Source organism: Colius striatus, chromosome 5 (assembly GCF_028858725.1).
Source record: "Colius striatus isolate bColStr4 chromosome 5, bColStr4.1.hap1, whole genome shotgun sequence".
Lineage (NCBI taxonomy): Eukaryota > Metazoa > Chordata > Aves > Coliiformes > Coliidae > Colius > Colius striatus.
The window spans coordinates 32,068,937-32,080,962 of record NC_084763.1 but is presented as its reverse complement, the minus strand read 5'-3'; the positions used below and the strand labels follow the sequence as shown (position 1 = coordinate 32,080,962).

The following is a 12,026-nucleotide window of genomic DNA, read 5'->3' as shown; positions in this document are numbered from 1 at the left end:
TTCAGCTTCAATAAATGTCCCTGATAATAATGCGCTGTACTCAGGGATTTCAATCTCTGCTCTTTAAACAAAATGAGTAATATTCCAAACCATTCTGGCTTATTTTTTGTGGGCTTTGTTTCTTTTTTCATTTGAAAGTGTGGAAAAAAATGGTATAGGCTAAAGAATAAACATTCATAGCGAATGTTGATTTAAAAAAGGGCACGTTATGATGAATTAATGCATAAAATGAAATAACTGGTACTGCAGGTGGGAGCGTGCATGGAAAAACCCTGCAGCCGTGGCTTTTCTTGTGTATAATGGGATGATCATTCAAGTGGTTTTCCACCTGAAAAGATGATGAAGACTTAGAACATCTTTAGCTGAACTTGTGCAATGCCCTTAATTGTGCCAATTATGACAGGAGACTTTGTAATCCTAGAAGGCCAAAATCTGTGACCTTAAAACCAAACACACTTGTCTGAATTTTGAAGAATAGTTCGTTAGCTGTTTTGAAGTCCCTATGGCCTCCTCTTTACTCTTAGCCTTACTGCTTTAGCTACTAAAAACACTAGAGCAGCTTTTCCACAACTGTTTTGGTGACTATAAAAGAACATAACCCAGAGCAAGTTTAGCAACCACAGACTTGCTAAAGCTGCAAGAATATGTTTAATTATTTCAGTGGTAACCAAACTGGGCTGCAAAGAAGCCTGTCTATCCCTTGAGCTCCTAATATTTGTGACACTGCAAATAATTACAGTTTGAGATGAAGAGGATTTGAGGCGGAGATCCTGTGTTATGAGTGCAAACTAGAACTTGTAAGGGTAGGGTACACTGCACTCCAGTGTAAACATGAGGCATTTCCCAGTTAATGCACTTTGTAGATGCCGTATTTACTGCCAGAGACTACAGCCCCAAGTCAGGTGTTCAGGCAGGACCAAGAAAGTTTTACACCTCAGAAAAGACGGCTTTTTTAGCTGCCAGCACCAAACAGCAGGAAACACTGTGGAAGGAATTGACTTTCATCTTTAGAAACAGGCATCTGCATCAGCTTCCATGTCTTAGTTACCAGCCTCCCTGCTGGGGACCTGGGTGGGCTGGGTACTGTGCAAAGAGAAGCCCAGAGTGTCCTTTCCCATTATAAGTGAAAATATGCTGCTAAACATTTGAAGAATTTCTCTGGCAAAAACTTCAATATTTTGAGAGTTCCAGGCTATGATGGGGTGGGATTTTAAACATTACAGTTTTGGACAGTAGTATTTAAAACTTGCTAAAGATTCAGCCAGATGAACTCGAGTCAGTCCAATCCCCCTCCACTGACAGCATGTAGCTTTTTAGGTAGAAAATATCAAAATGCACATCAATGCTACTCGGTGTGGCCATCCAATGATGTTCCGATGCATTTGAGAAGCAGCAGGTCAGTTCAGTTAACTTCTATATTTATATAGTTATTTTTCAAGTTTCCAATGGAGGTACATAGTTATCTAACAGACCATGAGGCATGGATTAACTAACTATGGTGAAGTGGTAGTGAAAAACTGCAAATTAAGTGCACTTGAAAAGGCCAAATACTAAATAGTACATAGAGCAAATATGCAAAACTTCCACCCTTAAGCGGCTTTTGACACACCCGTCACCTTCCTTTGATGTAAAAGGAGACTGGGGAGGCAGGGAGACACCAAGTACAAATTTTCTTACTGTCCTGCTGAATTACTGTTCAGAAATAGCATAAGGTAATACATGAATTATTAGGTACTGTCTAAAAACTGATGGTATGTTTTATCTTCAAGTGCTTGTTACACACCAATTCAACAGCACACCAGCATTCCAAGGGGAATAAAAGGCCTTTTTTTGTCAAAATCATTTTATTAAAGAGTTAATGTCACAACAAGCTCAAAATAACACATGCTTCAGAAATAAACTGGATGAAAAATACTCTCAACAGAAATATGAACATGTTTTGAAGGCATGGTAAAGCAGCAGTTGCAAGAAACTTCTGAAAACAGGTGCAAATTCTGTTGGTGCAATGGAGAAAAACGTCAGAAAAGAAGCCTGCCGGGCATGACTTCTGTTTATGTAGTGCAGTTTGTCTAGTAAGTTAAATTAGAAAGGGCACAATTTCCATGGCTGCACAGACCCAAATGTATTTCTTCAATAATTAGACCCAGCACAGATTTTTCACCATAATAACAAATTTAGTTGATAATATCTTAATGTAGCAGTACTATATATATATTATATACACGACGGATGTTTGACTCATGCAGCCTCCCCAGTTACGTATTCTTCTTTTAATTTACTCAAGAAACATTATAAAAAAATAGGTTTGCAATTTGTATTTCACTCCAGTGTTAGCTCCTGCATTACCACAGGCAAAGACAGTGTTTCAGCAGATAATCTAATTTGGCAAGAAATCTGCCCTAATTCTTAACCTCATTTTTGTAAATCCACGTAGAAAATAAATGCAAGCTCTTTATACAAAACAAGAGCAAATACCTTGTACCTATAGAAAAGGGGATTCATTCCCTTTAGTTTATTATCATGGCACATACTTTATAGTTTCACCACAGCATACTAATTTTCATTTAGATTTTTTTAAACCCCAAAATGGTGTTGATGAATGGAACAATGTGAATTACCACAGGCAGCTGACTCATGCATTAAGCAATTCATGTTCTTTATCAGTTTTCCCAACAGCATCAGGATTGGATAACGGGTCAAGGTCAGCAAAGAGACTAAACCAGGCAGTCAAGTCTTTAGGATTCTTTGTAGGTTCTGGAAAAAAAAAAAGAAAAGTATAAAAGTACAGACTTGTCAGCTATTTTAAAACAAAACTGACTGAATGTTTGACTCAGGTCAAACAAATGCCATGAGACTGTTTAATTTATCACTAAGGGCACTTCTGACAAGAAAATCAGAATGAGCGATGGCATTTTAAAACACTACCTTTAACAGAACACGGAACTTCAGTAAGAATGAACATTTACATCTCTCTGCCTGTGTATTTCATACGGCTTCTGCTATGATAAGTACCAGGACACTTTAAAAATAGTAACACTCTCACTCTCTCTAGCTTTGTTTCATGAAAGGTATTTTATTTGTGTGTGCACCTGCATGCCTGCAAGAAAGCAAGAGGAAAGTCAAGGCAAATTTTCCTTTCAAACTCTCTTACAGGACTAAATTCCTTTGCCCAAATCCAGTTCATGTGATTGTTCTGTCCCCCCAGTACATGACTGCACAAGGTCATTAATAGAATGAATTAACAGAATGAAGTTTTCATGGGAAGGTACTGGCTAGAGAGAGAGGAGGTATGTTTGACAGCCAGTCCAAGCACAGCCTCTAGTAGCAGGGTGTATTTTTTAATGGGTACAAAAATATGTGAACCAGGAATATGTTTCAACAGCAGCTGGACAATTGCATCTGTGTGTCTATACTGACATATAGATTTCACAGAGGTCTCCTGCCTTCTCTTATTCCAGCAGGACAGATGCTCTGCTACAGCGGTGCCAATGCTGACGGCTGTAACCATGGCACATCACCGTTTGCTTTGTTTTTTGTGACCCTATTCTTAACTTGTATTACATTGATAATGAGATAAGATGTGCTCTTCCACAGGATAACATGAAAGCATTCTTTGTGCCAAGGAATTTACAGACAAAATAGGCTCCTCCTGGCATGACTTTCACTATGGTGTCTGTGAGGCTGGAGTATCTGTCACTCTCATAAACAGAAATTTCAGAGTAGCTCAAGGGTGTTCCTTTTTCTAGTGAAGGTATCATGGCTGTGGTAATATTAATTTTCAAAACAGCTTCCAAAACACCCTAACCATCTCTCTTTTCTGTTGAGCTGAAAAATGTCAAGACTTTTAATGCAAGGAGTCAAAGGAAGGAATGCACATAGCTCCTTTCTTCTGTACTACACATCTTTAATATAGCTTCTGATCAAATGTGAATGCATCAAATAGGCTACAAACTGGCAATAAGGAGTCAACGTATTTCTAGTTCACTTATCCAGAAAACCCTAGTCAAAATTAGCAGGGCTTTATCTCAGTAGATGGCAGGACTATGCACTCTTTTATCAGTTGCAAGAAGTTTCAAACAGATGATTACTGATATGATGTATGTTAACAACAAAATTTACAATGTCCTCCTGGAGATGTTTAGCTTAGAAAAAGTGCATGCAAATGCTATTCTGTGTGACTCAAAATTGAAGTAGTAAAATAAACTGCAGTTTTAAGCTCACTCATACTATAGTAAATTAGTCTTTTGACATACTAGCACTGAAGCCTATTGAAAATAGTTCCACATACACGCATGTATCATAGGCATAATCAATGCTGAAACAGAGTAATTCATTAGTGAGCGTAAGATTCTCAACATGTTAACTACTACAAAAATAGGCTTCATTGTGATAGAGTGACTGAGAAAAGGAAAGATAAAAGAACCAGATCTAAAAAGGAAAAGTGAAGCAACTGAAAAAGTGCATGACTGCCTCACCTTTCACAGGCGTCTTGTTGGAGTTCACATTCAGGCTGCTTGGCTTCTGTGCTGGCTGCGGTACCGATGGCGGGCTCATGCTGTTTGCTGCCCATCCTAAAATTCAATAATACAGCAGCATTACAATGAAGAATTACTTTGTTAACTCTGCCACCCCCTTGTCTGGCAGCACAATGCACACTGCAGGGGATGGAGCTGAGTGTTATGTTTATGGTTATGGCCGTTGGTATCTTTCCTTGTACACAAGGCATCAGCAGTCAGATACTGCAGACAAGCAGCATCCTTAAGAAGAGAGTTATCTATGGATGTGTTTCATCATGTCCTGATTCAGGCAACTGTACTCTTTTCAAACCTTTAACCTGTCTAAAATAAAGATTTTTTTTCTTTTATCCCATCACAGTTGATACTTGTTCACAGAAAGGCCAGTACAGTAACCAAGTCAAGCACAGCTGTAGAGAGAATATCACTTAGCTTTGGGCAAAAATATTATATGTACTAAACTTTTTTCCCACCTATTTTTACTTTTACAGTTTCAAATACTTTAATTTCATAAATTATTACCAAAACCTCTATATTTAGAGGCCTTGCATTTTCAGTTACTTTTAAAATCATTATCAGAATAAAATTATTGCAAAACACTTTGAAGAATTAAAGATGCACTGCTGTCAGTCAAATGAAAGCTAGGTTTTCATGGAGGTTTTTTCTGTTGTTCGTTTGACAGGATGTTCTCAGTAGCTATGTAGGAAAAAGTGAGACTGAGTAGTCACAGTTTTTTCTTCTTACATGCATATTCCTTAGCTACAAAAGAGTCACGATAAATACAGTTAATGAGGCCAGACGAGCCAGGTTGGCAAAATGCACCAGGACTGGTGTACCATGGAAACATAGTAGGAAAAAATGAAGCATTTTTGTCTCTTGGTTAAGATATTTAAATCCATATGCTTTATCCCATTTACAGGATGGGAGGTCATAATTTCTAAATTCAATAATATCTCCTTTAAGTGTGGCCTGATCAATTATCCATCCATCTCAGTGACCTAGTAGATCAAATTCTGCAGTATCACAACAGGATTCTCATCTGTGCACGCAGTTGGAATTTCCATATTCGGTATCTTTTTTCCTGTAAGTTCATGCTTTTCACATCCTTTTCTAGTCTCTTTTTCCCTTCTCCCCTTACCTTCTTCTCATTTGAGACCCCTGTCAGGTGTTGGTACCCAGTGTCCTGACAGTACCTGTAACAGGTACGTTAAGCCACATAAGCTATTTCTCTCTCTAATAGATTATTCTTATCTCCTCCTGATCTCAGTTTGACTATCAAAGGCCTGAAGCCCAAGCTATTATTAAAAAGAGGCAAGAAGAGTGTTTCTGTAAAATCACATGAATTAGAAAGGAAACTTAAAGCCACAAACATCCTCTATCTCTAAGGAGACAAACCAAAACGTCAAAATCTGGATGCAGAGTGCTCACATTTATTTGTTCCAGGAAAAGGTGATACAAGCTTATCAGCTAGCCTGTGCCCCCTGAAAATGAGATTTCAGAGTTCAATCTTTGAAATAAGCACATTTGAATAATAAAAGTATGGCATTAATACTTCAGAATTACATACTTTTCCAGGCATTTTCTCTGCTTGTGTTACAAAAGAGAAGAATGGCAAAGGACATTATATACACCTAAAGAAAACTGTAAGGCTTTTGTTTGTTTGGAGATGTGTTGTAAGAAAGTGTTTAATATGGCAGTGGATGGCCATGGATAAATTGAGTGGCTTAAGCAAACAGGGCCAAATCCTAATTTCATATAAGTGCTGGCCAGAAACCTTCTGTGCAAGTCCCACTGACTTCAGTGAGAGCAGGAGTTGGCGCTCTGAGATGTCACTGGCATTCCTTCATACTGATGTGATTGGCAGACCAGAGAGTAAAACACTGTAGACCAGTTAACTCCTTTGGAGCCCTCCTTTGAGTTCCTGGACTAAGGCTTGATAAGTAGCATGTGGATGAGAGATGCTAGTGTGTGGTTCCCTGTTCACTGAAATGCAAGTAGCTCAAGTACCACTTAGGAAACAACAAGAACCCAAGAGCAGCAACAAAAACATCCAACCAAAAATGCTCAAGAAAATGTGTGATGCTTTCATAATGAACTTTCACCCATCTAGGGAGGCCTTGGGAAACACTAACACATAATTTTTATTGACTACTTTCATGAATTATGTTTTTATGTCCTCACATTGAGCTACAGAGAACAACTTTACCTTTCAAAAACAAACTGCAGCCTATCAATTTGAAAGGAGTTGTTGGCTCTAAGCCTGTCCTGGTTTGCCTGTTCACAGGATGTCTACATGATTATTGCCAAGACAGCAAGGAAACCAAACAGCTCACTTTTCAGCTAGCATCTTCACAAATGTTACCACAAATAAATTTAGACATGAAAATGGTGAGCAGAACATCCTACCAACCGGAATATTTGCATGTGTAGAAAAGACAAGAAGGAGCTCTTAGTAGAATGAATAAATAAGCAAATGCAGCCACAAACATAATGAGAAAGCCAACACTCTCTCTGAAAAAGTGGAAAGGCAACCAAACTACACACACACACACACACACACATACACTTTTATCTGTACTTTAAACCAGCACCTGGTAGTCCCATAGCAATTCAAAGTCCCGTTGTGCTAGATCCTGCCTATAAATACAGCCAGAGAAAACTCCGAGCTGGGAATTCCTGACCATAACAGTTTATAACCTACATAGCATTGTGCCTGTTTTACAGATTAAGATCTGAGGCAGAGAGAAAACAAAGCCCCAAAGATTTATGAGTGTGCTTAAAGTAAAATAAGTAAGTAATCCCACTGAAGTTAATAGAAAAGTTAATGTGCTTAAAGTTAAGCATGTGAGTTTTAAGAATCTTTATGGTCTTAAGGCCAAATTCACACAGGAAGTATGCAACATTGAGGCTCCAGTGTAGCACCTCACACTGAATAATTATTAAGCAATCCTACCAACTGGGGGGAGGCAAAACACATAGGAGATGTATCACAAGTCTTCAGTAAAAATAGCCCTAATTAATATATTCCAATATTTCCTACCTGTATGTTTAAACATGTTTATAATGCATTTAATATTTTGTTTTTCTAAAAAAAGTTCCTAAATTTGTTGATAAGGCTAAATTATGGAAGAAGTGCTGTGCAATGCAGTTTAAGATTTAAGCTGAGATTTCACAGGTATAAAAAGGACAGAATTTCCCCTTCTGTTAAAAAATAACAAAACTGTTAAAAATAACCTCTTAAAAGAAAAATAGTCTATGAAAATTAAATAATGTATTTTACTTGGCAACTACAGTCAGCTGAGAACATCATACAGATACAATCATTCAGATGATTAGTCCTAAATTTTCAAATGCCAGTGGGTCCATCACCCTGATCTTCAGCCAAAACCGTGGAAATTCATAAAAAAAAAAAAATACACTTTTACTCTTTTTCCTTAGTCAAAAAGATTTTGGGATACCATGTTGACTGGAATGGGTTTTCCATTTCTAGTGTTCCTTGAACGAGACATGCCCGAGTTTCGAATCTGAAGTGGTAACAGTGCAGCTGATGCCAGTGTCTTGGGCAAATGACAGGGATAACAGCAGCCTCAGAAAGGACACCCAGCCTCCTTTGCCATTTACACCTCAAAAATATTTTTGCTTCAATCTGTTTATGTGTATATATCAAGAAAGGTGTTTTTCATTGTTCCTTTTTCCTCTTTCAATAGATGCCATGTCTGCTCCTGGTTACAAAATTGTTTAATTTGATAGTGCAGGGCTAAAACCTCATTATTTTTATTAACTCGTATTTTGTGAGGTCAAATCCTACACTCTTCCAGTCCCTCTTCCTTCTACCAGTTATCCTCATGTATACATGTTTGTCATCATAGAAATACATCTAAAACTGCATCATTGCAAATGTCACTTCCTCAGTTTCCATCTAAGCCCTGAAGTCAGTGAACACAAATATCCTGCTTTAGGGGTCATGGTGGTAACTGTATTAATCATAAGGTAAATTTTACTTTCTTGTTCTTGCTAAAATGTCACAGATAATTTTACATCATGTATATCATACCATTTGCATGGGTTCCAAGGAGTCCTCAGGTTGGAAATCAGTCTGCTAGTCTTTCCTACATCCCTTTTCCCCAAATGAGACTAAATAACTTGGGACAGAGCCCAAAAATGGAAGGTCATCCTCCAGCTTGCAAAGCCCTAGGAGAAATCTTGCCAGATACGGGGAGAATGAAGGTAGTTGCTGTCATCTGGTTATTGCCATCCTGCCTATCTCCCTTTCTCTCTCAAGGTAAAAGCAGCAGCAGGAAAGCTCTGCTCTAGTTCCCGTCTCTCCTTTCATTTCCTCTCCCTCCAGCATCAGCTTGGAAAACCCAAGAAAATGAACTTCACAGAAGAAAGGGAAGAGAAACAGTTACATCAACAAATAAGTAACCTGATGAGATGAATCCATCTGTAAGATTGCTAGGATGAGACAATTCATTCTATCTTACCCATATCCCTACATGCAACAGTATAGGATGCTTTGAAAAAAGCAAAAAAATGAATGAATGTAATTGATTTTCACTCAGTTCTTTAAAAATAGTATTCCCAGAAAACACATTGTAATCACTTTTGGATCTCTGGCCCCCAAACAGAGACAGCAGTGATGATTTAACTAGTAAAACCTACTCAGACAAATTTTCTGCTACAGAAAATATAATTTCAAAGGCCTACAGAATATTTCAGGAAGCTTAATGAATACATTCAAGATGGTAATCTTGACTTTAGGTTTTAGAGTGCTTCATTCACAAACACTGAATGAGCAGGGCTAGAGAAACAAATATGCTACTCGTTTTTGTCCAGGCCACATTTGGCTTTAACTTCAGGATTTCTGCTGCTACGGCACAACATAAGCTGCCACCGCACTTCTTTGTGCCAGAAAATCATACTCTAAAACCAAAATGCTAACAGAACAAGACGAGCTCTTACCATGTAAAGATGACTGCAAGTCATTCATATTTTGGTCTAACAGCTGTGAAGGCAGGTAGCCTGATGGTGCTGGTGCCACAGATGATGAAGTGCCCTCTGCGTCTCCAGCTGAAGAGTTCATGGTGACATCAGCAAGTGCAACCTGTCCAAACACAGCTGTCCACTCTTTGCTGAATTCCCCCTCGTCCAGGGAGGAAGCGTTGAGTATCTCATTTAGTAGTACCATGTCATCCTTATCACCAGGTTCTGACTCCAAGGACCTCATAAAATGATCCTTTGAAGCTGTCTCAGAAAAAGTCAAGAAAAATAACTTTTTAGACAAATAAAAAGGTACCTTTAAAAATATCCAATCTTGGATTTGTATGTTGAGATGGAATACTCTGGATATTTGGGCTCGTAGGTTATACAACAAAGAATTCCTTGATTATCTTAGATAACCTCACTGCTAAGACTCATTTCTCATCACAAACAATACTAAAAGTATGTTCAAAAATCTATTAAACACGACACTAAAATATTTACATATTCTAATATTTAAAACATTGGAAAAGACCACTTTGATGTTGCTCTTTGAAACATGACATAAAACTGTCGGAAAAAAATCAGATTGTCATAAATTGAAAAGAAATAAGAGTTGAGGATTATTCTAGAATTTTGTAAGAACATACTTAAGATCACCTGACCAATGCCTGTATTACTGGGGTATTTCCCCAGGAGAACAGGTTACTCTACACAGAGTAGAGATTTCTACACTGTTCAATGCTGTAGTAACTCCCTCTCACACCCCACCCCCAGGCTGCTGAGAAACAACAGGGGCCAATTTCTTTGTGATTCCCCTTGCTGTTTTTGCTAGCACCAGAACTGCAGCAGAAGGAACTCTTAGATCACTTGAGCCATTACTCCTTAAAAAAAAATGTCAGTTACATAAAATACATAAAACTTGTAACCAGGATCATAATCCATCTCTAGTTTACAAAATTATTTGGTAAGTGAAAGTACTATCAAGGAACTCCAAGTGTTATTTTACTTGGAACACTCAGAGCTCTGCTGTGGGAGGACACAGAGGACAAAAATAGTGGTTGATAAATATTGATAATATTATGGTACTGAAACCCAGATCAGTTTGTCTTAGTTATGCTCGTTTCAAACTTGTGGTAAGGCAGAGAAGCAACTTCAGATTTTCAAAGCTTAAGTAGATCAGCAGAGCCCTCCAAGTTGTATAAAACTAGCAGAAGACATTTTGAAGCTTTTTAGATTGTGATAAGAGTCATATTACCAAAGTGGCTGCAACAGGCCATTTTATTTAAATGCAAGGTCCTTCTCAGGAGAGGTCCCTTTTAATAGCTGCAATAATTTATAATGAAATAGCTGAAGTTGACTCAGAGGAGAAAAAAAGTGCAAAACTGTGTTTTAAAATAGGCTAATGAGTCAGCATGCACACCTACATACTAAGAAACAAATAAACCCAACACATACTGTGAGAGTTGTATTAAGTACTGAGGGCAGCACTGAGATTCAACTCCTTTCTAATTCACATTTTTATATAGCTCTGTACTTCTTGACAGGGCCCAAGAAATAGAAACAGAAACATTACAAATACATCACTTTTCCTGATGTTCCCACTAGACTATCACTAAAATACCTCAGGAAAAAAAATGGTCCTCATGAATTCTCATGCTGCTTTCTCATTTTCAGACAAATAACAAAGAACGTTAATGCTGTCCAAGCACCTACAATTCCTCCAACCTATTCTATAGGTGAGGCAGAGGGGTAAATCCTTCCATAAGGGAAACGCACTTGTAGTTTCAAAGACTCTGAAGAACTCTGATCTCTACGTGGCATCAACATCTCAAAGCTGCTTTAAGAAGGCCCTTTCATGAATTTGGAATGCTTGCAAGCTGAGATACAAAGAGAACATCATTACTATACCAACAATGCTGTACCTGACCACAAATGACCTAGGAAAGGAACAAAAGCTCTGCAGCAACATGGCTCACAGCAAAGCTCTGCTTCATCTATCCCACTGCAGTAGTCCCATTTTTACTCAGGGGGCAAGTACAACATACAGCTTTAGTTAGGTCTTGCACACAGTAGGGGTGTACAACCATCAGAAATCAGAAGAGTGACACAGTTCTTAGCAGACTTTCTGATCTTCCTTTGGGGACAATGCACCAGGTGCAGGGGAGGATAGGCTGCTGCTCATGCTCAGGATACCTCAAGTGAGCAACAGTTGCAATAAAGGTTATCCCAAAACCAGTTTTGCTTACTAAGATATTACTCATGTGGTATCTCTGCTAGATTACTAGAATGCTATGGACTTTCTCACCTCACCCATAAATCATCTATTACTTCTTTCCCCATTTCTTTGTTTTCTGTGCCCATTTTTGAGGTAAAAATCCTTTTTTTTGTCTGCACATGCTGACAAAAAACCCTTATAAACGTCCATGAAAAAAACAAGCCCAAACTCTCAATAAAACACTGAAAAAGCGACATCATTATATTCCTTTTTGTAGTTGTTTGAGCAGGCTTGTAGCAATGTTCATATTCCTT

The 12,026-nt window shown here is 38.2% G+C and overlaps 1 protein-coding gene across 2 annotated transcripts in view; it reads right to left on the bottom strand.

Moving 5' to 3' along the window:
- Positions 1 to 1,865: 1,865 nt before the first annotated feature.
- The window catches only part of ICA1 (islet cell autoantigen 1), a 75,394-nt gene continuing 65,233 nt past the window's right edge, over positions 1,866 to 12,026 (bottom strand). For both annotated transcript variants that reach the window (XM_061996870.1, XM_061996871.1), the window contains 3 exons: positions 9,477 to 9,758; positions 4,476 to 4,571; positions 1,866 to 2,754 (listed from right to left, as the gene is read on the bottom strand). In XM_061996870.1, coding sequence (XP_061852854.1) covers positions 2,633 to 2,754; positions 4,476 to 4,571; positions 9,477 to 9,758 — 500 coding nt within the window. In that variant the 3' untranslated portion in view covers positions 1,866 to 2,632. The remainder of the gene's footprint in view (positions 2,755 to 4,475; positions 4,572 to 9,476; positions 9,759 to 12,026) is intronic.